Consider the following 22,712-nt stretch of genomic DNA (forward strand, 5'->3'; position numbering starts at 1 on the left):
GGGGGTGGGCAAGCTGCTGGAGTGGGCTCTTTCAGAGGTGGTCGGGAGGACGATGAAGGAGCAGCCTTGCAGTCATCTGCAGCTGGGAATTCCGGTGGAGGGATCCACGGTGGAGGGCCCCGAGACAGGAATGGTGGGGTGCACGGGAAGAGCAGAATGCAGGCCAGTGTGGCCCAGTGGAGTGGGTGAAATGGAAGTGGGAGCCGGAGCTGAAGAGGAGGGCGGAGTCCAGGCACGTGGTTTTGTTCTCAATGTGACCGACAGCTTCTGGCAGATTTAGGCAGGGCGACCCTGTGACATGACCAGATTTGTTTTAGGGCTGTGCTTTCTGCTGCTGACCCAGGGGAGGGGCCGTGACCAAGGATGAAGAAGAAAGTGATGCTGCCATATAGGTGAGGGTGAAAACAGGCTTGGGACGATGACCTGGGGGTGAAGCTCCCTCCCGGTGCCTGGCACCAAGGGGCTCTGATCCCTGAGAGCTGAGGAAATCTTGTGGGCTGGCCCGGGTTTCCCTCTTCTGTGGGTTGTCCACACTGCATAAGGTCGGGAGATGTTCCTGGTCAGGTGAGTCTTTGGGGACACCAAAACACATGTTTCAGACTGTGCTTCTCAGACTACCCAGGAAACCACGGCCCGCCTTCCCAAAGCCATTGACCTCATTCTACGTTTAGATGTAGATATAGGTACATGATTAAAAGCATTTTTTCCCAAATATTAAATATGTAGAATAGAATTAAAAATAGACACCATTTTTTTTTAAAGAGAAAATGAAGTGATTTCACCTTTGTGGTCAGGAATACTTGGTGTGGATCAACTGTTAGGGGTGCCTTGTGGCCAAAGTTTGAGGATACAGGCCTGCAGGTGCACAAAAGGAGGATAAAAGGATGAGGGAGAAGGAAAAAGGGAGAAGGAGAGGCCTGGAGGTGGGAGCAGTCAAAGAGAGAGGAGGGGGGGGCGGAGAGAGAGAGAGAGAGAGAGACAGAGAGAGCAGGAGAGAGAGAGAGACAGAGAAGGAGGGTGGTAGGTAAAGGGAGGAAGGAGGAGAAGGAGAGTGGAGCAGAGTAGAGAAACGGCACAATACCATCATACAATTTCCCCAATTTCTCCCTTTCCTTTCAACCCCACTGGGCTCCAGGAGGCCTGAGGGAACCAAGCAAACAGGCTCTTTTCCTTCTGGCACCTGTGCTGGGTGGCTCTGCTGGAAAACAGTTTCTTAAGCGAGCCCCATGGAAGGCTTTTTCTCTCCTTTTCATGGGTTTTCTTTGATTGCATGTGATCCACATTAAAGATGTTGCTGTGGCTGTTTGTATTTCTTTTTCTCTAGGCGGACCCATAAGGCGGGTCTTTGCTGGCATGTTATTTACATGGTGGGAAAAATAAGCCATCTCCTTATTGAGGGAAATAGGCTTGGGGGCTGGGGTGGATGGGGGCAGGGTGCGGTCAGGGCTGTGTGCTGGGCTCATGACCAGCTCTGCTTCACTTCTGGCCTAGGAGGGACAGGGACCCCTCTGCGGATGTTGCGGATGTCCTGCCTGGGGTGTGGTTCTAGCCAGTCTTATGCTGGGGCCGCACTCAGCAGTGCGTGCCTTTGGAGGCTTTGCAGTGATGGCAATAGCTTCAAGCCGCAGAGGGCAGACAGGGCTGGGGGTGTCCTGGCGGCGGCAGCAGCTGTGGTGGTGGTGGTGGGGTATGTCCTCGGCTCAGTTCTTGTCTCTGGTGTCTGAGGAGGCACTTCCAAACAAGATGTCACTGTCCTGGGACATGCCGCTCAGCTGCGACTTGGTTTTGATGAGGAACTGGGCCCTACGGAACATTACCCTCTCCTGCTCCTGCTTGAGCTCCAGGTAGGAGCGGGAGAAGGTGTGGAAGATGGAGGTCACGGGGAAGGCCATGAGGAGGATGCCGCTAAGGATGCTGCTGAGCGCCACCACCTGGCCGGGCGTGCTCCTGGGTACCATGTCTCCATAGCCCACAGTCGTCATGGTGATGACGGCCCACCAGTAGCAGGCGGGGATGCTGGTGAACTCGGGGCTATCGGCCATCTCGTTCTCGATGACATAGAGGAGGGGGGCGAAGAGGGCAATGGCCACGCAGAGGAAGAGCAGCAGGAGCCCGAACTCGCGAGTGCAGCGGCGGGCCGTCAGCCCCAGCGTCTGCAGCCCCAGGGAGTGGCGGGCCAGACGCATGACATACAGGATGCGCAGTGCCCGCAGGACCCGCAGCACCAGCCCCACCTTGTCCAGGTAGCTGTTGCCCGTGCCTGTCTTGCGGCGGCCCGAGGCAGCGCCGTCCACCAGCAGGGTGATATAGTAGGGCAGGATGGCCACCAGGTCGATCAAGGTGAGTGGGCTCCGCAGGAAGGCAAACTTGCTGGGCGCCTGGATGAGCCGCAGGACGAACTCGAGGGAGAACCAGCCCACACACACCGACTCCACGATGAAGACGTTGTGGCACATCTGGGAGCACTGGCCCTGGGAGAGAGGGGAGAGGTAGCGGAGAGGTCAGCGGTCCCACCAGCGAGGAGCACCGAGCTCTGCCCTCCTTCCTCCAGCTCTTTGTTTCAATATCACCTTCCTAGGGAGACCTCTGTGGCACCTCCGTTTAAAAACCGCCCTTCCCTTTTTCCTGGACCTTGATCCCCTTGTACTTTATTTGTTCATAGCTCTCATCATCTTTCAGTATGCTCTATAAGTTACTTACTTATGTGTCTATTGTCTGTCTCTGCCTCCCACATCCCTGCCTCAGCAGACCATAGGACGGGGCAGTTTGTTCACTGCTGGGACCCCAGGCACCTACAAAGGCCCGGCACGTGGCAGGCGATTAATTCATCTTTGTTACCGGGATGGAAAGAAGAGCACGGGCCTGGCATTTAGGCAGGGTTGACAAAGGAAGGCCAGGCGGGTGGAGGCTGGCTGGAGGGAGCAGCCGCCCTGATCGGCGACCACCCCCCCGCCCCCGATCGCTGCCCCTAATCACTAATTCAGTCTTGAGATTGCTTCATGGAAGTGTTCAAGAGAAGCTGGATATCGAGCTTTACATGAAATCTCCTGGGTTTTAAATGTTGTGCTAATTCAGTACAAAGAAAACACTTTACGGGCCTCTCGAACGCATCTGTGTGCTACATTTGGCACGTGGGCTGCCACTCGTCTCTCTGGAATATGAGAGACATGTGGTAGGCTGGATGGTAGGCTGTTTCTAGTGGCTTTGGACCTCAAGCTCAAAGGGCCTACAGCAGAGAGGGAAGGTACGAATGATTCTAGCCTGGGGCAGCTTGCTGGGTCCTGGGCAAAGCTGGGTTCTGTGAGTCCTGCTCTGATAGCTCTCTGTAGAAATAGGTCAGAGGCTGGAGAGATTAACCAATAGTTGGTCGGGCTGTGAGGTCCCAGACCTCTGGGCTGGAAAGCCCCCTCCTCTGGGAAGCCTTCTTGGAGTGCACCCCCTCCAAGTATGCCTAGCATAGTTGGCGGGTCTCTTACAAAAGCCTCCTCAGCTTGTGTCTCCCACTTATGGTCACAGGGGTATCGCTGTCCCCCCTCCATTAGACTTGAAGCTCCTTGAAGCTGGAAGACTCATCCTGGTTACCGAGCCTCCCTTGTGGTACCTGAATATGGCAGGCACTCAAACATGTGCTCCAGGAGCAAATGAAACAGTGAACCCCATTGGTCCCCAAAATGAAGTCGAAGAACAGTATTTTCACTGAATCCGGGAAAAGGCCAGCTATTATTACATGTACTGCCGAAGCGAGCACTAGGCCAGGTATGATTTTTTTTAAAAAGCAATGATCAGAAGTTGAATAAAACAGTGGCTTTATTAGTATTTTCCTGATGAAATCAGGATCGCCTATGTTGGAGCTAAAACGAAATCTGTACTCAGTACAGGTACTTCCAGACAGGTCTCAAATGATGAGCATTTCCTGTCTTTTTTTGGCAGTTGATTATAACCCTTATAGTTAGCACTTCCTGCCCGCTCCTGAGCTGGGCATTGTTCCAATCATTTCACTCACTGAACCCTCACAACACCGTGGGTGGGCCTGTTTATAACCCCTTGGACCAGTGAAGAGACACAGAGAGGTTCAGTAACTAGCCTACAGATACACAGCCAGAGTGGAGGAAAGAAGTTTCTAATTCAGGCCGTCAGGTCCTAGCCCCACCCTCTTCATCACGACCCCTCTTGCTTATCAGAAGTTAATTTTACTGGTGGAGTGCTGTTTTCCTAATACCGGCTTTAAAAATTCAATATGTAAAAAAGTGCTGGAAACCCTTCGTGAGTTATAAATGCAACAGCATTGCTACTTCTTCTGGAATATATGTATGTGGAAAAACCCTCACTGGGTGAGTAGCTCCACAGTTCAACCAGAGAGCACAAGTAAAGTACTAGGTGCAGGGTACACAGCGAGTGCTCAATAAATGCTAGCCGGCATGATATTTATATTCGGTTCATATTGCTGTACCTACTTCTCCAATGCTGGTACAACCGCTACCTGTCAGAACCTTTCGGTTTGTCTTGAAACTTCTTCCATGTGTGGGGAAGGGGACCCGACTCAGGCCCAAGGGTCTCACATAAAAGGTGGCTGGACTGGGGAGCAACTATCCCGTGGACTCAGCTACCTCTGAGATGCCATGTGGGGTGGCAGGCCAGGAGGCCCAACCACATAGATTTTTAAGAGAAGTGGGAGTTTGAATTTTAAATGAAAAACACCTTACTCTTAAATGTTGGCAACCAAGTCAACATTTTGGAAGGACAGTGTGGGCCAATCACACACTTTCGTGGGGTTATATTAGGTCCCAGGTTGCCGGGTGGAACCCATACTTCCACGTATAAGGAAGGACACAGAATTCGGACTCAGACCCGGATCTGCGCAAGCCGCTCTGCCTCAGTGTTCTCATCTGTCAAGTGGGTGTGAGAACACCTTCCGAACCGGGTTGCTGAAAGACTCGCAGAGGAGACAGGCTACACGCATGGCTGCAGCCCACCCCGGCTCCGTTTAACTGCCTGCTAAGTGAGCATTGAGCACACACCCAGTGTCAGGCCCTGGCGTAAACACTTTACATGTGTTCTCTTAGTTAACACAAAGAAATGCTCACTCTCTGAAGACACGCATACACACACACGTACCTAGCAATAAAAATTACATTCAGGACCGAGAAAATGTTTCCGGGGATGTTTTTATATGAGGGAATTAGGAAGGTTGAGAAAGGACTTAAGTTGGTGAGGAAAATTTTGATGCTACATGTTATGTGCTTAGCTCAGGGCCCGGCACATCGTAAATCACATCATCCATTTATTCACTCATTCATTTGTTCATTCATTCATTCAACTGAGGGCGGAGTGCCTTGGCGTTCTGGATATTCTAGACCCTGGGGGCACAGTGAAGACCAGGACAGGCGTGGAGCTCATACCTGAATGTGGAGGTGGACAACCACATGTGAACATGATGTCAGGAGGGCTGGGGATGCTCCGCAGCCAGCGCGCAGTCAGGGAAGGCATCCTGGAGGAGGTGAGGGTGTGCGCAGTGAAGGATGCCGACTGCTGGGAGGAGATGGCCTAGCAGACTGCTTTGTCCCCTGTGCTGAGACCCTCCCTCACTGCAGCGAGGCTCCCCACACACAGCTGTGGGCTCTTACCTGCTCCTCCTCCTCCCTCAGGCTGGGCAAAGTGCTGATGGAGAGGTTGACAGCGGTGACAGTGACGAAGAGCACTGAGAGGCAGGCGAACACCTTGCCGGGCAGCCCCGAGTGTGGCCTCTCCACCATGTCGCGCAGCCTCCGCATGCAGCGGCCCAGGCGGCCCTCGGCCTCGGAGGGGCCCTCGCTGTCGTGGTCCTCGCTGTCCAGCGGGTCATCCTCGTCCTCCCGCTCCACCATCTCCGCGAACTCCTCCATCTTCTGCAGGTAGCGGCGCTTGCAGCAGCCGTCCAGGTGGTCCTCGGCGATGCCCCAGTAGAGCAGCTCCTCCTGGAAGGACAGGGCACACATCTCACGCAGCAGCCGCAGCTTGCCCGCCCGCAGGAAGGTCAGGATGGTGCCGAAGGCCCCCGGGTTGCGGTCGAAGAAGAACTCGTTGCAGGTTACGTCGTAGTCGTCGCACACGTTGAGGATGTCGTCGAAGTTGGTGCAGGCCTTGAGCTGGCCCAGCCGTGTCAGCGGGAACTCCTCCAGCGTGGTCCAGGGCAGCGAGTACTTGATGCCACCCACGTTGATGATGATGCGCCGCCGGCGGTCCTCGGGCGGGCCACCCGGGCGGGGCTCGTCCTGCGGCCGCAGCCGCTGGGCCCGCCGGTAGAAGACGCCCTTGAGCGATTGGCTCTGCGGGAGGAAGGCCCGGTGGAAGGAGGCGTCCGAGGTGCAGCTCAGGGCGCTGTAGTCGTAATCAGAATTGTCTCCGGGTAAGAGGGTCATTTTGGGCCTTCACATCCCTCTCGGGCCTGGGAGGAGAAAGGGAGGAAAAGACTTCAGTGACTCCTGAGTCTTAGCGGACCATGCTGACTGCAGATATTTGCGACGTGGACTGACTCCTGTGCCCCAGATCCATAGGGAGAAGCTCTAACCCCCAATGGGACTGTGTCCCCGGTGGGAGGTGGTTAGGTGTAGATGAGGTCGTGAGGGTGGTGGGGTCCTCAGGATGGGATTAGTGCTTATAAGGAGAGGAAGAGACACCAGAGCCGGCTCCTGCTCCCCCCGCGAGGGCATTGCGAGGAGGCTGCCATCTACCAGCTGGGAAGCGGGTCCTCAGGGAGCACGACCACGTTGGCACCCTGGTCTCTGACTTCCAGCCTCCAGAACTGTGAGCAGTCAATGCCTGTTCTTTGAGCCACCCAGTCTAGGGACTTTGTCATAGCAGCCCGAGCTGAGACATTCACCTGAGAGTGAACGTAGCAGCACTGTCATTCAGCGTCCTAAACTTCACGATTCTTCCACACTCACCTCGTTTATTCCACAAAAATTTACCGAGTGCTGCTTTAAGCACCTGTGATGCGCAGCCATGCACAGAATCAGACGTGGCCCCTGACCCCCAGAGCTGACATGCTAGTGGGCCATTATGCAATATCTGTACTATTATTTATTTCACACTTATTGTACAGTAGCTCCAATTTTTTTGTATTTATTTAGCTCGGAAAGGTTTAGTGTAGACCAGTGGTTCTCATCAGGGCCAATTTTGTCTCCCAGGGGACATGTGGCTATATCCAGAGGCACTTTTGATTGTCACGTCTGGCGGATGCTACTGGCATCTGGTAGATAGAGGCCAAGGATGTTAAACATCGTACAACACCCAGGCCAGAACCCACAACAGAGAATTATCTGGATCACAATGTCCATAGGGCCAAAAGGTTACAAGCATAGACTTTGGAGCCTCATGGCCCTAGCAATTTATTCAACTTTGATGTGTGTCAGTTTCCTTATCTGCGAAATGGGTATAACCATAGGACCTACTTCACAGAATTATCAAGATGATTCAATGAATTATGTACCTAACATAGCAAGCACTCAATAATTGTTGTCTATTATTACTATTCATATTTATCTTGAAGGGACACCTTGTAATGCTCCCATAAATGGAAAACCCATGTCATTTGTCATAGATGAGAGGCAATCAAAGAAATTCACGATTATGACAATAGTGCCATGTTTGCTCACAAATCAGCAAAATGTCATCTTGAGGGTTGAACTGGACAGGTATGTTCACTCCTCCAGGAAGGCTTCCTTGCCTCTTGCAGCTAAATCAAGCTCCACCCACCCTCCTTCTTGGTACACTTATCTTTACTGCACTTATCACCCAATTTTAGAATTATCTGTGTGCAAGCCTGGCTCCTTTATTAGACCGCTTGCTCCCTGGGGGAAGGACTGTACTTTACTCATCTCTCAGTCCCTGTGCCCAGGAGCATCAGAGCTCAGAGAAATGCTCGCCCAATAAGTACATTTGCTGCTGGTAAGGCCAGCATGATGAAGGTGCTTCTGAGAAACTGAGGTCAAAATATCAGCTTACATAGACTCCTTCCTTCTCGACCCTCAAAGCTAAGTGTTTGTGCTTCTAGAATGAGATTGCTTATTCATTCATAGCTCCTGGGCCGAATTTGGTTCACAGATATTTTGCCTGGCTTGGAGAAGATTTTAGAAAATGAAGAATTTTCATGTAAAAATTCATATTCTTGGTTTCTCTTGGGGGCAAAAAAACAAAACCAAAAACAGACTATCTGGTAACATTTGGCCCAAATTCCAGCTAAGAAGTGACTGTCCGCTTCAGGCAGGGCGTGCATGCTGCCATCCACCACAGTCCCCAACTCTTCGTGTTGTCTTCCCACTACATGTCACTCATGCGTATTTCCTTCCTGGCCCCTGTAGGCATTTGAGTTTGAGACCCCTAGATTATAGCAACAGAGCTCTCCAGAATCAAGCCAATCCATAGAAAAGTAATGAGTCTAATACTTTGCTTTTTAGAATCATCATCCCTACTAACGCCCCCGCCCAACCCAATACTCCATAGAAGCAAGACTGTCAATTCTACATGGAAATCCATTTCCAATTCCTGAGTGTCAATCTCTGCCCTGGATAAATTCAGGGAAAACGCACTCGTGCACACACATGCACACACACCCTGTGTGGATGAGAAAGTGTCGGACCCCCGGGGAGGGGGGTTTCCACGTTGGAAAGGGGATCCTTCCTAACAGGAATTATTCTACCAAAGCAAATCCTCACTCCACTCATTCATCTTTGGGGAAGCTAGTTTCACAGATTGGGTTTTAGAAAATTAGAGTATACCTGTGTTTGGAACAAAAATGACTTGATTTTAAAGAGTGGAGGATGCTTTTTAATTTTACCTAAAATTGGAACCCATCCACGTCCTCAGGCAAAGCCCGTGAGAAATCCCCGGAGGAGAGAGAGGAAGGGTCTCTTTTGGGCACTTCCCATAAGTGATGCCGCTTTTCAGCTCTGCTGCTGTATCTTTGGTGGCTGTTTCTTTGCCACCAAAGATAAGAGGAAAAGCGACATTCTGTCTGGCGAGAACGGTGATGGAGGCAAAGGAACATTCCTCTCGGGAGGCCTCTTGTGAAACTCCGCGGCTGTAATCCCCAATTCTCTTGAGGAATTTCTTCTTTCAACCCTCCCGACGCTCCCTCCAGCAGAAAGCTCCCCCAGTTAGCGATTCTCCCTTTCTTTCTCTCATGCCTTGTGTCGGTTGTGACTGAAAGCCACAGCATCTCACGTAGAAAGCATCCCACGTAGAAAGCGAGTCTTTCTCAGCAGACGGTTTAGGAAGGAGAAGAGGAAAAACGTGCTTTGTTCAGGCCGCTCTGTGCGTGGAAGGCCTGAGTCCCGGGGAGGGCCAGACTCTGGAATTTGCTAAAGGAAGAATGGGCATGCTTCTCCTTGCACCCAGTCTGATGGATGTGGGGGGGATGGCTCCACATGCCAGACTCTACAGTCTAGAGTGAAGGTCATAAATCAAACAGGCCTCAAAGTCCTGCTTCTGGAAAATAACACGACTTTTCACCCAGCCTGATACTCTCACAACAATATATGGTCTTTTAGAATTTCTCTGCAGTGTTAGGTCAGTCACTTCTAGGGCGTGGTGGATTGTAGGGATTTTGCTGGAAGCGGAAGAGCCCAGTAGCTCAAAAATCAAAAGACCTGGGTTTAAGGCCAGTCAGTCACTGTGACTTTGGGCAAGTCATGTGTGACCTCTGAGACTCTACCTTGTCTGTAGAATGGGGATATGAAAAGCTCCCGCCTTCTTGAGTTGTGGTGAGGACTAAGCATGCCATGGTGACATGCTTACCCCAACGCCTGACATGCAGTGGACGCCTGCTGTATTATTATTAGCCCTGTGTGTGTGTGGGGGAGGGGGGGTTGTCATTCCCCCGCTCCGCCAGCCAAGGGTGACTCCTTTCTTGACCTGATCCAGAGGGACTGAACCCACCATTGTCTGACCCCAGAGCTCAGTGCTGGAGGGAGTGTGGTCTGGTACAGCCTCTGGGAAAGCCACCGGGGGTGCTGAGGGACATGGAGGATGCTGGTGCTCTGCGGCCCAGGAATCCCACTCTTGGGTAGATTTCCCAGACCTGGGTCCACAGGGGACTTGGCAGGTATCGTTAGTGATAAATTATTTGCTCTCAAATCCTTGGCTCGGGATCTGCTTCTGGGGAATTGGATGTAAGAGGAACGAAGTATGAGAATGTGTGTCCTGTGTCGTGGGTAGTGCTAGGAGGTCCCCTAGCATCCATCCCAGGGTGGGGTGGGGAGATGGACAAGTGAGTCATGGTAGACGCAGATGGCGGACTCCTGTAGATGGCACAGGAATTAGAAGCAATGAACTAGATGTAAGTTTAGCAACACATTTAGATCTTAAAAACATGGTGCCGAGTAGAAAAAGAAATAGAAGTTTATAGCTCTATGCTATTTATGTAAATGAACACACACACATTACATATTTTACAGACTCACGTACATGTAAGGATCTGTATTCACCATGGGGAGGATGCCTGGGAAGGGAGGGAAGGGGACCAAGGGGACAATGAATAATATGGCCTGGTACAGGCCAACGATGAAGAGTGCGTCTAACACAGCTCTGGGCTTTAATCCAGGTAAAGAAAAGAAAAATGAAGAGCAAAAGGAAAATGAAGAGCACAAGAACAACCAAACCACAGGGTTCCGGACCGCCCTGGGTGCTCAGCGGAGATGCAGATTCCCGGGCCCTCCCCAGACCTTCTCGAGCAGAATGCCTGAGGGGGAGGCCCGGGAATGGGAAATCTGGAGGTTCCCTTAAGAAGAAGTTCTCCCATATGTGAGAAGAGAGGGTGCCACAAATGCCTGGAGGCTCCCAGGGGCAGGGGGTGCAAAAGCTAGCTGCTCCGGGCTTTGGCTGAGAGTCCCTTGGCCAACTTCTCCATGTCCCTGGGGTTCTGGAAGGCTCTGTGGGTTTGGGGAGCTTCACTGGGGAAGTGTACACTCTCTGGTTGGAGAGGAAAGACTTGATCGAGTCCCCCTTCGTGAGCCCGCAGATCTGCTGACACTCCCACGCAATGCTTTCCCTTCCTCTTGAGAGAAAGGTGATGTTCACGAGCACTGAGGGCTGAGTACACTTTTTCCAAAGATAAATGATCATTTAAACCGTAAGGAGCTCTGAGTATCAGCCCCCCAGAGAGCCCACTCTGCGGTCAGGGTCTGACCATAGGTGGGGGTGCAGGGCCTGGGGTGGGTAGGAGGAAGGAGCGGGAGGGGCCTCTGCTCTTCTACCCTGTGCCCATCCCGTAGGACGGAGCCCTCTGTCACTCTTCTGAGTGGAACGGGGAATGCAGAGAGAGGGCTGAACACGCGCAACGCGATAAATAGTAACAGCCACAGCCTCCCTGAATCGCAGGCTAAGTGCCAGGCGCCGTGTGTGAGCTTGTCCTTCCTGGAGGCAGGCGTCATCATCAGCTCTCCCCTATTTTATATATGAGGAAAGTGAACACTAATGACCTGGGTGCTGAGTGATGCCGGCAGAAGCAAACTCGGGTCTGTGGGACTCCAAGCCTCTTTGACTGCATTTTACTGGATCATTGGTTCCTGGTGGGGGGTGGGGTGTGTCTGTACCATTTACAGGAAGACTGGGTCTCTCATCTCTATTTTCTATGGACAAGCTTTTGGAAGGTCTTCGGGGATGAGGAAAAGCAGGCGATTGCCCACAGCTGGGGGAAGCATCTTTATTCCTGTCGTGTGTTTGCACAAGAGCAGTGAGAAATCAACAAAACCTCAGGTTTTGTCAAATTCTGAGTTGCTGTTTTGGCCTCGGGGTGGAAGAGCTCTCCAGTCGGGGGCCTCTGATCCAGGCTGCCTGGCTCGCCATTTACTAGCTGTGCATCCCTAAGCAGATGACTTCATCTCTCTGTGCCTGAGTGTCCTCAGCTGTAAACTGGGGTAATCATTGCACTCATCTTGTAAGCGCTTGGAGCTGTGTCCGACCCATCCTAAGGGCTGTGTTTGCTATAATGGCTTTTGTGCAGCGAGCTTGCGCCCCACCCCTCCCCTCACATTTCCCTTCTTAGGGGAGGATTGTGAAATAGAAAACATCTTCCAGAGGCTGGGCTTCGGTGCTGGCTTTCCCTCTCGCCGGGCGCTGAAGTGAAGTCACTTAGTCGGCTTCCCCATCGTAACATAAACTGCTGAGGGAGGCCCCTATGGTAGGCAGAGTGATGGTCCCCCAAAGACGGCCACATCATAATCCCCTGAACCTGAGAATATGCTACCTTACGTGTTGGTGGAGAGATTTTGCTGGTGGGATTAAATGAAGGATCTTGAGATGGGGAGAAGATTTAGATGACCCTGGACTACCTGGCGGGCCCAGTCATCACAGGAGGGTCAGGGTCAGAGAAGGAGATAGGACAGAAGCAGAGGTTGGAGTGATGTGGGGCCAGGAGCCTCCAGAATCTGGAAAAGGCAAAGAAACGAATTCTCCCCCGAAGGAACACAGCTCTGCTGACTCCTTGTTTTAGTCCACTGAGATCCGTTTTGGACTTCTGATCTCCAAAAACTGGAAGATAATAAATTTGCATTGTTTTAAGCCACTAAATTGGTGGTAATATGTGGCAGTAGGACTCTAACGCAGCCTCCAAGGCAACTTTCTAAAAGAAAGGCATGTTTTTCCTGAGCTCCTGGGGCGTTGGTTCTTTCTCACACCTTACTTCTCAGCCTGTGTCATTCCCTAACCCTGAGCTGGTGGGGAGGGTGCCCCACAGATCTCTCCACGCTGCCCTTCCCCTGCCAGTGTGGCTTCCTCAGCCAGGGCTAGGGCTCCTGGCTGGGCTGACTCAGAGGCGGGTTATGCTGCATTAATCCCCAATTAAAATGCTAATCAAAATGAATCCAGCCATTAGCCTGGCCCAGGTCCTGGCATGCTGGATCTCAGAGATGCGGTACCCACGTGGAGAATCTGTCTTTCTTAGCTACCTGTCATCCATCCTCGTCACAATTTAATCATGGTGGACCTCAATCCTGATTCCTTTGAGCTGAGGCCCAAGTTCCTAGGGGGAGGGGGATATTTGGGAGGATGTGGGCTCTTCCTCCATCCCCCACCTGCCCCCACATGAGAAAACATGCCAGAGTCCCCCCATAAAAAAGACAGAGGTAGCTTCTGGAGCCTCTCTATTGAGCCGCTACAAAATAATACCAAATGCACATTTGCTTTCCACCAGCAGGTGTTTTGGGGTGCGAGCCAGAAGGTCCTTTTCTATTTGCCTCCTTGCAGGGTGAAATCTGGGAACCAGGAGTAAGCAGAGAAACAGGCTTTGGGGAGCAGTGGGGACCTTGGGACTGCAGGAAGGGGACACCTGCTTAAACAATCCCTCAGTTCTTTTTCCTTAGAAAGAACAGTCTCTTAGTAGGCTGCAGTCTCGGGGGTGAGCTGTGGTGGGGAGGCGAGGAAGCGAGGAGGGAGGGCATGGTTGTGCCTGCCGGCCTGGGGACCGGCGGGTGGGAGGCAAAGTCACCGCAGAGCAGGGGAAAACCGGAGGCACAATTATGATCCTATCTGTAGCACATTCACTTTATATCCTGATTTTGTTAATCGAATACAGTCTGCTATATAATAAAAATGGCCAACAGTGATTGAGTGCTTGCAGCTAGACTTTCTTGCCTCTCCCTTTTTGTTAATTCTATTTAGAGTGGCTTTTCCAGCCGCCATTTTCCACTCAGGGGCTCCATTTCTGGGTTTAATGAGTCAATCAAGAGTGGATTCCCAGACCCCTCTATCTTTGGCAACCAGAAATGTTGACTACTCATCATGCATAAGGAAAGGGGATGTGAAGAAAGGGTCGTTCAGCCAAGACACCCTTTACGGATGCAGGGGCTAATTCCTTAGTCCCGGCTTGCGTATCTTAGCCATGCATCCAGGACACACTTCTCTGCTCTTCTGTTCCCTGGGGGCTTCTCCATCACCTCTGGCCAGATCTAGCTGTGTATCTGGTGCAGAGAATTCAAGGTGGTAGTGGGACTGGGGCTCCCAGAGCTGCCTCAATCAGGCTCCAGGGCGCCCCCAGCCTGCGTTTTCAAGCCTCAGGACAGAAATCAAGGCTGTCTGGTTTCTAGAACACATGGTTCCCTGTGGGCTTGGAGAATGTCCTACCACAGACATCTTTCCCCTGGAACGGCTGTTGAGGTCAATCCTCAGGGGTCATCCTCACCCATCTTTCAAACATACCTTTGCTCCCACCCCCACTCAGCAAGTGCCTCTGCAGAGCCCAGAGACAGAGGACACAGGGGTGGAGCTCAGGTCTGACAGAGCCCCAGAAGTCCATGCGGCCCTCTTGGCCCCAACATCAAGGTCAGTCTCAAACTTTCCTTGGATATGTGCTCTGGTGAGGCTCCCCACAGTGACCCTGACTGCAGTCACGTGTGTGGGTATCAAACACACCCTAGTGACACACCTCTGCTCAGGTTCACAGAGGCAGGAGCCTCCCCCTACTCCCTACCACCAACGAATCAGAGCAGCTCCTGCTCCTGCTCCCTCCTCTCCTCCCCCTGCACTTATGTCAAGGTGTCAGTGAAGGGGTCTCTAAGTCTGTGTCATCGACCTGGGTGACTTTGGTGCCTGGCACCCTTAAAGTGCTTAATAATAATAGCAAGTGCTCTATAAAATACCTGCTGAACAGACAACTAACTCAGAGACCCCATGGGTGGCAGCCTGACTTCACCTGTAATGTCAGCTCAGTGTTTCTTAAATCCCCCTACCCGCCATTCCCACCCTCTGGTCTTCAAAGGAGCTTTTTAAAGACCCTTTCTTCTGATCTAAGAACCTGTTCCAGACTTTCTCCTTGAGAACGAATGCATTAGATGACCAAGGAAAGACCATTCTACATCCCGTCCAGTGACATTCTGTCTGCACACAGAGGGATTGCTGGAGTGAGCCACCTCCGCAGGCTGGGGCCTCATCAAGGGAGGGGCTGGGTCTTAATCCCCACTTTTCTCTAAACTGCAAGCCGGCTCTCACCCAGTCCTGCCCCCCACCCCATTCCTCTCCTTCACTGTTCTCTCCCCAGCACGTGCCTTAGTAACTGTCGTTAAATGAATGAAATAATGAATGATGGGCATTTGGCATGGTGAGCTGCGCATAGTGGGTGCTCAACCAATCTTTGTCTGGTCTATGAATCAATGAACTTCTCTCTTTTTTTCCTCATCTCCAAACTCCAATCCATCCAGGCTGAGCCCCTTCCTGGGTATGAGTCCCCTGAGGATGAAGTGGCCACCACTACCTTTCATACTGGGTGCCGGAGCCTCTGGTGAATAGAGCTATCTCGGAATCCCTAGCGTCTAGCACACAGTAGGCGCTCAGTAAGAAGCTTGTTGAGTTAATGAATGACTCAGTAAGGCCCACTGGTGGGAGGCTCCATTCCGTGCCTGAGGATAGAGTGAATGAGCGAGTGATAGACGCCCCCTGCCACCTCCCTCTCCACTCCTGCCTCCCGGGATCCCGCGAGGGGGACAGAAACCTCCGCCACCGCCAGGAAGCGCCACCCCTACCCGCGCCCTGGAACAGGTTCTTAGATCAGAGAACGTTCCGCACTTCGCACCCCGGGACCCCTCAGGAAGAACACAAGCTGGACCCGCACCGTGACTGTGGCCAGCACGCTCCACGCCCCCACCCGCGGCTGCACCCGGGTCCTCTGTCGCCCCAGCCGACCGACTCGGCGGATTTTGGGGTCCCTGCCGGGGAGCCCGGGGTCACGTCCTCGTGCAGCTGACCCAGAACCCGACCGGGTCAGCGGCTCCGCGGTGCCCCGCAAAGTTCCCACCTCAAGTTGCCGTTGCGGCGTCCCCGCCTCGGAGTTGGCTGGTCCGCTGCCGGCGTCCCCCGGGCTGCCAGCGGGTCCCGGGCGAGGACGCGGAAAGGGGCTGGTGGCCGCCCGGGGCTCCCGTGCCGCCTCCCGGAGCGGCGGGCAAACTTCGGCCCCCGGGTCGGGCTCGGCTCCCTCACTCGGACCCAGGGCCGCCCGCCTCTGCCTCTCAGTCCCCTCCGGGCTCCTTGTGCGCGGGGAGCGCCGCGCGGCAGCAGCCGAGGGAAGGAGCCGGGAAGGAGGCGGGACGGAGGGAGGGGACTGAGCGCGGGGCGGAGGGCGGGGGCGGCGGCAGGGAGCGCGGCGCCGGTTCCCGGCCCCGCAGCCGGGGCAGGGGCATCCCACGCCGGGCCCCGCCGTCCCGGCCGCCCGGCTCGCGGCCGCGTGCCTCGGGTGCGCCGCGCTCCGCGAGGCCCCCTCCCGAGGTCGGCCCCGGCCGCACGCGCGCGGCGCCCCGCGCGCCTCCCCGCCGCCCGCCGGCGTCCGCCGCGTGGTTCCCGCGCTCCGCCGTGCGCCAGCCTCCAGGGGTCGCGCGCCCTGTCTCGTGCTTTCCCTGGCGTTTCAAGTGCGCCGCTGGTCCTGGACCCCTGGCATCACTGCCCCGGGGTCCACACGGGTCACGTGAAGTCCCCACGCTCCGCTGCCCCGTGGCCGCGCTTCGCACGCCCTTCAACAGTCTGGGGTCCACACGCGCCCCGACTTGTGCTTTTCCCTGGAGGTCCAAGTGCACCGTTGCCCTTGCGCCCCTCATGCCACTGTGGGCCAGGGACTGCAGGCGCCTTGCAGAGCCAGCTCCCTAGAGACAGCACGTGCCGGGCCAGGTGCCCTTCCCTCCAGGGGTGCGTGGCCTCGTCGCCCGCGGGTCCTGAGGCCCTGGGGCCCGCGTCCAGTGCGCAGGCAGCCTGCTGGGAGCAACGCCTCGCCTCAGAATTGGTAGGAGCCGCGCTTTTGCTGGGGGTGGGGTTGGAGGGCTCTGCCCCAGAGGGCGCCACAGCGTCGCTCCGCCTGTCACCCTCCGTCCCTCTTTTCTGTCTAGTCTCTACCGCTTTTTCCCACCACCAGAGAACCAGGAAGGGACGTGGAAAATTCTCCGTGGGCCCCGCCTGTGGCCTTCTCCTTCAGGGTGGGGAGCAGGCTCCGGAGTTATGGGTGTCCACTCTTTATGGGATGTCATGAAGAGAAATAGGGTTAGGGTGTTCAATCATTCGGTAGACCCTGGCTCACGGGCCCCTTGGAAGCCACCACCCAAGAACTCAACTTCTGTAGGGGGAGGGGCAGGACCAGGAGCACTGTTGAGCTGAGAGTACAGAGTGAGGGAGAGAGGCCACTTCAGATAGACCTGTGAGAAGGTGACACACTGAGCCCTGACCAAGGAGATTTTTTGGAAGGTCTGGTTAAGAGAGCTTTGCAGGTGGATGGAACAGCAAAGGCAGTGGTCCTGAAGCAGGAGAGAGGGAGCCATGTCTGAGGGACAGCGGGGACACTGGGGAGGCTTTGGCGGTCAGGGGTCCCTGGAGTACACTTTGAGAAACACAGCTCTGTGTGGAGGGTCAGGCCCTGCCTTCCTGGGACGGCTGCAAATTGGCGTTTATATCTTCCTTCCTTGCTCATCGTCTGTCTCCCCACTAAGGGCCAGGGCTGTGTGCTGTCCCCCAGCATATTCCACACTGCCGGCACAGACAGACCAGACTTCTGAAATATATGTTGGGGGAACGCTCTGGACAGTCCTATGGGATAGACTCGGTCATCTTGGAGAGACCTAGAACTTGCCGAAGACCAGAGGGTGAGGACGTGCAGCAGGAGTTCTGAAACTTTGTTGTGCATCCAGATGCTCTGGAGGCCTTGTGAAACCCCAGTGGTTGGCCCCACCCCAGAGTTGCTGATTCAGTGGGTTTGGAAGGCGCCTGTCTCACAAGTTCTCTGGTGATACTGATGCTTCTGGTCTGAGGCTCACACTTTGAGAACCACTGATGTTGAAGACTCGAAACTCAACCAAGCCGGGTCTGGCTTCAAAGAGCACGTGAGCTACCGAATCCACTGGGAGATTCGAGCCTTGCTTCCAATTGTGTAGGGTCAGCTGGGCTTTATGAGCACATCTAGGGAGGGGCTGTCCCCCGGCTGGGCCTATTAGAACACTGTGCACCTGAGTCAAATGTTGGGGTGACCCTGAAGCACTGGGTGGAGACCATCAGCAAGGACAATCCTTCCCTCCACCCCGCTCCTCCCCATTCACCCCACATACACAGACTCACTTGCTGTGCCCAGGAGTTAAATTACTGCCTGATCTTATCCCTGACTTGTGCTAAACTATGTCCAATAAAATGCTTTTAAATCCTTTTAAGGAATTCCCTCTTCGCTGTTCCTCCCTCCCTTTAGAGTCTTCCAGATTTTCAGCTCTTCATATCTTCCATTTCCTCCTGAGAAGCATTCCTTCCCAAGCTGTGGTGTGGAAGTAGATGTTAACGATGCCTGTGAAAGTTTTCTTAAAAGATGGGAGCGATGGTCCCTCGCTGAGCACCTGGCTGGTGCCAGGCGGGTGGCTGGGCAATTCGTAGACGTCAGAGGCACACACTGGGCCAGTAGGGGGGCTCTGGCTCGCAGACCTGTTTTATTGGACCCTGCTGGGTTAAAAAATGTTTTTAAATTTTGAATTAGTTGCTAACCTTTAACAATCGGGAGATTTCACATACATGTTTTTCTTTCGAAACATTGGGAGAGCTGGCCGACATCCCTTATTCCAGCAGTGTGCTTGGTGCCGGGTCCCGGCCTCCTCTTTGTCTATTGTTTGCCTTGCAGCCCACATCATTTAAGTTACTCCGGGCCCCTGGAAGCATGACCTCTTACCTTGATAAATTGTTTAGGGTCACAGAGTAAATGGCAAAGCTGCATCCGAATCCAGGCCTGTCTGACCTAAAAAGCCCCAGCTTGTCACTGAGCAACAAGCTGCTGTTAGTATTGGGGGCTAGAAAAGGACGTGGTGTCTCTGGTCCCGAGGAAATACCTTAAAAGGGAGTCATTGTCAGCGGGTTAAGAATATGCTTTCCTTCCCATTCATAACCAACAGTCAGTAAGTCATAAAGTTCTGGGTTGTTTTTCTATGGCATGAAAGGTTATCCAGAGCTGTCCAATTAATCCATCCTCCCTTCAGATGAAAAGGCTTCTGATTTGCAAGACAACCAGTTGGAGTTAGGCTGGAGTCTGGGGTGGGAGGTGATTTTCTTTCCTTAGCTTCTGTGTGGGAGTGGGGCGGGTGGGGGGTGGTGCTGGGGTGCAGCTTGTTGTAGGATGAGTGTCGCTCTGCGAGTTGGGGTGGGAATGGGGGTGGGGTGAATTTGCCTGCCACCTCTCCCGCAGTCACTCTGCTCCAAGCACTTAGCCTCCTTTTTGTGCCTTGGATACTCCAGCCAACCTTTGTCCTTCTGCCTGGAGTGACCTTCCCATAGATTTCCATATAAACAGTTCTTTCAGGCACCAGTCAATTGTCACCTCTGGACTCCTGGTCTGGGCAAAGATAAGCGGGCAATGGGCGGAGTTGAGGCATACAAAGGACTCAACTTTACCTCAGTCTTTATTTTAAAAGTTGATATTTTGCTCATCATGGATTTGTTTTGTACTAGTTTTGCTTTAAAAAAAAAATGTATCAAAATGTTATTTATTGATTAATGGGCTTTTTGGTACCTCCTTAAATTTTGCACCCCAGGTGAGCGTCCCACCTGTTTCACCCCAGCCCCAGCACCGCTCCTAGTCCAGGGTGAGGAGACAGGAGACCTGGGTTTTGGTCCAGCCTGTGTCACTAGACTAGCTGTGTGACTGGATACAAGTCCCCTCAATGCCCTGAGCCTCTCAGCTGCACCATCTATGCAGGAGAAGGCTTATATCTGACTCTCATTCTAGAATGATCCAAGATACCCAACAGGGCTCTGATAGATTGTGCATGGTGTCCATTCCCTGGGGGTTTTGGGGTGTCACTGCCTTTGTCTCAGCACCCCACGTGAAGTGTTCTCTGTGCAAACACCAATATTCATGGCCGCGGCATGTAATGAGCATTGAAGCCCTTGCTCATTTTCCTTTTCCTGGGTGCAGCGTTCAGTTTTGGAAGTGTAGTCGTTCACCTTATTCTTTGATGTCTTGCTTCTTGTTCTTCGGTTTCATTTATTGGATCATGAGACACGTGTTCATTAAGGACTGAGCAAGCTTGGGAGACGAAAGACACATTTCCGGCCCTAGAAGAGTTAGTTTAGGGAGGAGATTGCATGTAAGCAGATCTGTGTGCTGGGGTAGAGGACTTCCAGCCAAGTTAAGACCGTATTGAGAGAACTGTGCACTGTCCTTCCTTCTGGGAGGACCCTGCGTCCTCGGTGCTGTCTCCAAGTGCCATCGGCCCCGAGCAGTGTCCGAACACCTTCCCGAAGAGACTGCTGCAGCGTTGCATTTTGGATCCGCAGTTGAACCGGTAAAGCTGATTTCGAGCTTTCAGTTCCTTCTCCCTCCACGTTCCCCTCCACTTCTCCTCTGGCTTCTGGACTGCTCCTCAGTTTTTCCTAGTTCTGACCCCCTCCAAGCTGACCTCCTTTCAGCTTTCCTCCACCACGCCAGCCCTCAGCGGATTCTCTCCATCACTCTTCTCTCCGAAGCTTTTACCAAGTAATAGGTGCTCCAACTGGAGCTTAATGAAAACTCTGTCTGGAGTAACTCGTGGCTTCGGCCTGGCTGGGATGTCCTGGTTCTTGCACAGAGAGAGCACTCGCCCGGCAGTCAGCAGCAGCTGGGAGGGCTCTGCCCCTCAACTCAGAGAGTGCAAACAGGTATTTTTCGCTTGGACCGCGATGTTTTAAAAATAATGAATTATGTGTTGATACTTGAAAATCAGGATATTTCACATAAAGATTTGGAATTCTGGCTTCCTTGGAAAACTTAGAAGATGAGCCAACCCTGAAGCTACGTTCCACCCTGGCAAAAACGGACTAGAACTGGTAGCAACTTCTTCCTTTCAATGGGGCATGGGTTCTCCAGTTTGCCCCAGTCCCCACTACTCCTTAATGTCTTACATTGGGCTCCCTTTACTCATCTCGTTTACCTGACTGGTCCCTATAGGCTTTTGAGATTTTAACCCTTCTTTTAACTTTTTCTTTAAGGGGAGATACAGCTCATCACAGCACTAGGCACTGGCAGACGCTCAGCAAGGCTCAGAGGGAGGCCAGGCGTCACTGCTGAAGATTGGTGGGTAGATGGGGAGGAGCGCCTAAGGAGGGTGCTTGCTATGAATCCAGTCTGTAGATTCTCATATCAATGAACTCAGACGGGTGTTTGGACTTAGCTGGTACTATGTTGCTTTATTTGTACATGTAGAGGTATATCGAATGTGAATGTAAAACAATGAATTTATAAAAATTAAAATAAACTAACTTTTGGGAGCATTTGCAATGCGCCGGATACTGTTCTCAGATTTTTACATTTAATTCTCACAATAATCCTGTGTGGTCCGTACTATTATTTCCCCCATTTTAGAGGCGAGAGAACTGGGACACTGGTAAGCGATTGGCTCAGGATGATACCGCCAGGAAACAAGAAGCTGTGATTGCAACAGAGACAGAATGACCTTGAACCTTGATTTTAGCAGGACTGGAGGCGCCCGGGAGATGATGAGTTTTTAAGTTGTTGTCCTCTCTGTGTTGTCTCATTTCCTGGATTGTGATCTGTCTCTCTCCTGCTAGGAGCGTAAGGTTTGAGGCTCTCCGTCCTTGGCGCAGGGTTGAAGTTAGCCTGCTGGTCTGTTACTGTGGGCTGTTTGATCTGGAGACAAGCAGGAGTATATGCCTTTAGCAAGGGGACAGGGTGGGGGTGGAAAGCAAGATAGCAGTGTCTCTGCCAGCCCAGACCAGGTCCCCTCAAGCAGCCCATGGATCCCAGAAGCACGGGGCCCACTAGCCGGCCCCCGGCTATGAGCTCATCTCCCTAGTGTCCTCACGTCTGAGGTCAGTACCCCATTGCACCACGGAGCATCCCTCTTGCTGCAGTGGAAGATTTTGGTACCCTTGTTGTTGCTTCGCATTGCTTCTGGGCTGTGTTCCCTCTTACTTCATTTTCATGTGAAATCCTGAGCTCACCCTCCTCGGCAGCTGACGGGACCATTTATTTCCAAGGCTGCAGCCTGTCGGAGGGCTGCTGACAGCTCAGCAGAGTGCCCTGGGTTTTTGCCACCTGGTTCCGTTCCTGCAGACAGGGATGGCAGACAGGAGAACCTCTTCGTTTTGCAGCAACAAAGCTGTCAGAGCCGCAGAGGGCGCTGCCTGGATGGACTCTGCCCCTTGGTCTTCTGTCCTTTTGGACTGAAAACCTTGAGAGAGCACGTCCTGTGCTTTGCCCAAGTGTCTTGTTAGATGCCCACAGACCATCGCAGTTGGACCAGCTCTGAGGAATTGTGTCGTCAGACCTTCTCTCAGTGTTTAGATCATGAAACAAAGCCCAGAGAGGGCAAGAGACTGGTAGAGATTGCACAGCAAGTGAGCGGCAGAGCAGGACCGACAGGCTGCAGCCCCAGGCCTTCCGCATTCTACCTGCCTGCCTCTTTAGAATCTCAGGGGGCCAAGCCTCAAGGGACCCCCTCCCTATGCGCCAGCCATCTGCAATGCTCTTCCACCAGCCCTTCCCCGGGTTGCTCCTTCCCCGGCTTTTGTCTTGGCTGGGACGTTCCCTTCTCAGAGAGGCGGCCCCTGACGCCTCTGCCTAAAGCACCCCGTCACACCGCATGCCCTCGCAGCCCCCGTTTGCTTGTTCTCAGAGCTCTGATCAGTATCTGAGATGATCTCCCATCAGACTGTGATTTACCTTTTTATTTTCTTTCCCACCAATGCAAGCGCCACAGGGCAGGGGTGTGTTTGGCGTCTGTCGGACACACTACTCTCTC

General features: G+C 53.2%; 1 protein-coding gene and 1 long non-coding RNA gene across 4 annotated transcripts in view; one reads left to right on the top strand and one right to left on the bottom strand.

The window, feature by feature from the left end:
• Nucleotides 1–1,094: 1,094 nt before the first annotated feature.
• Nucleotides 1,095–16,034, bottom strand: KCNG1 (potassium voltage-gated channel modifier subfamily G member 1). Its single transcript, XM_039864628.1, has 3 exons — nucleotides 15,764–16,034; nucleotides 5,625–6,424; nucleotides 1,095–2,471 (listed from the first exon to the last, which is right to left on the bottom strand). Exons 2-3 carry the CDS (start codon nucleotides 6,396–6,398, stop codon nucleotides 1,701–1,703), a joined length of 1,545 nt encoding a protein of 514 aa, XP_039720562.1. The 5' UTR covers nucleotides 6,399–6,424; nucleotides 15,764–16,034; the 3' UTR covers nucleotides 1,095–1,700.
• Nucleotides 16,035–16,320: 286 nt separating this feature from the next.
• Nucleotides 16,321–22,712, top strand: part of LOC120603827 (uncharacterized) — an 88,752-nt gene continuing 82,360 nt past the window's right edge. For all 3 annotated transcript variants that reach the window (XR_005653176.1, XR_005653177.1, XR_005653175.1), the window contains exon 1: nucleotides 16,321–16,738. This is a non-coding gene — a long non-coding RNA (uncharacterized LOC120603827). The remainder of the gene's footprint in view (nucleotides 16,739–22,712) is intronic.

This window comes from Pteropus medius, unplaced genomic scaffold (assembly GCF_902729225.1).
Source record: "Pteropus medius unplaced genomic scaffold, Ma_sr-lr_union100, whole genome shotgun sequence".
NCBI classification, from domain to species: domain Eukaryota; kingdom Metazoa; phylum Chordata; class Mammalia; order Chiroptera; family Pteropodidae; genus Pteropus; species Pteropus medius.

Excerpts from the sequence above, each read along its gene's own strand:
- KCNG1 (XM_039864628.1), bottom strand. The coding sequence starts at position 6,398 with ATGACCCTCTTACCCGGAGACAATTCTGATTACGACTACAGCGCCCTG. Across the intron at positions 2,472-5,624 it reads TGAGGGAGGAGGAGGAGCAG|GGCCAGTGCTCCCAGATGTG; the intron begins GTAAGAGCCCAC and ends CCTCTCTCCCAG.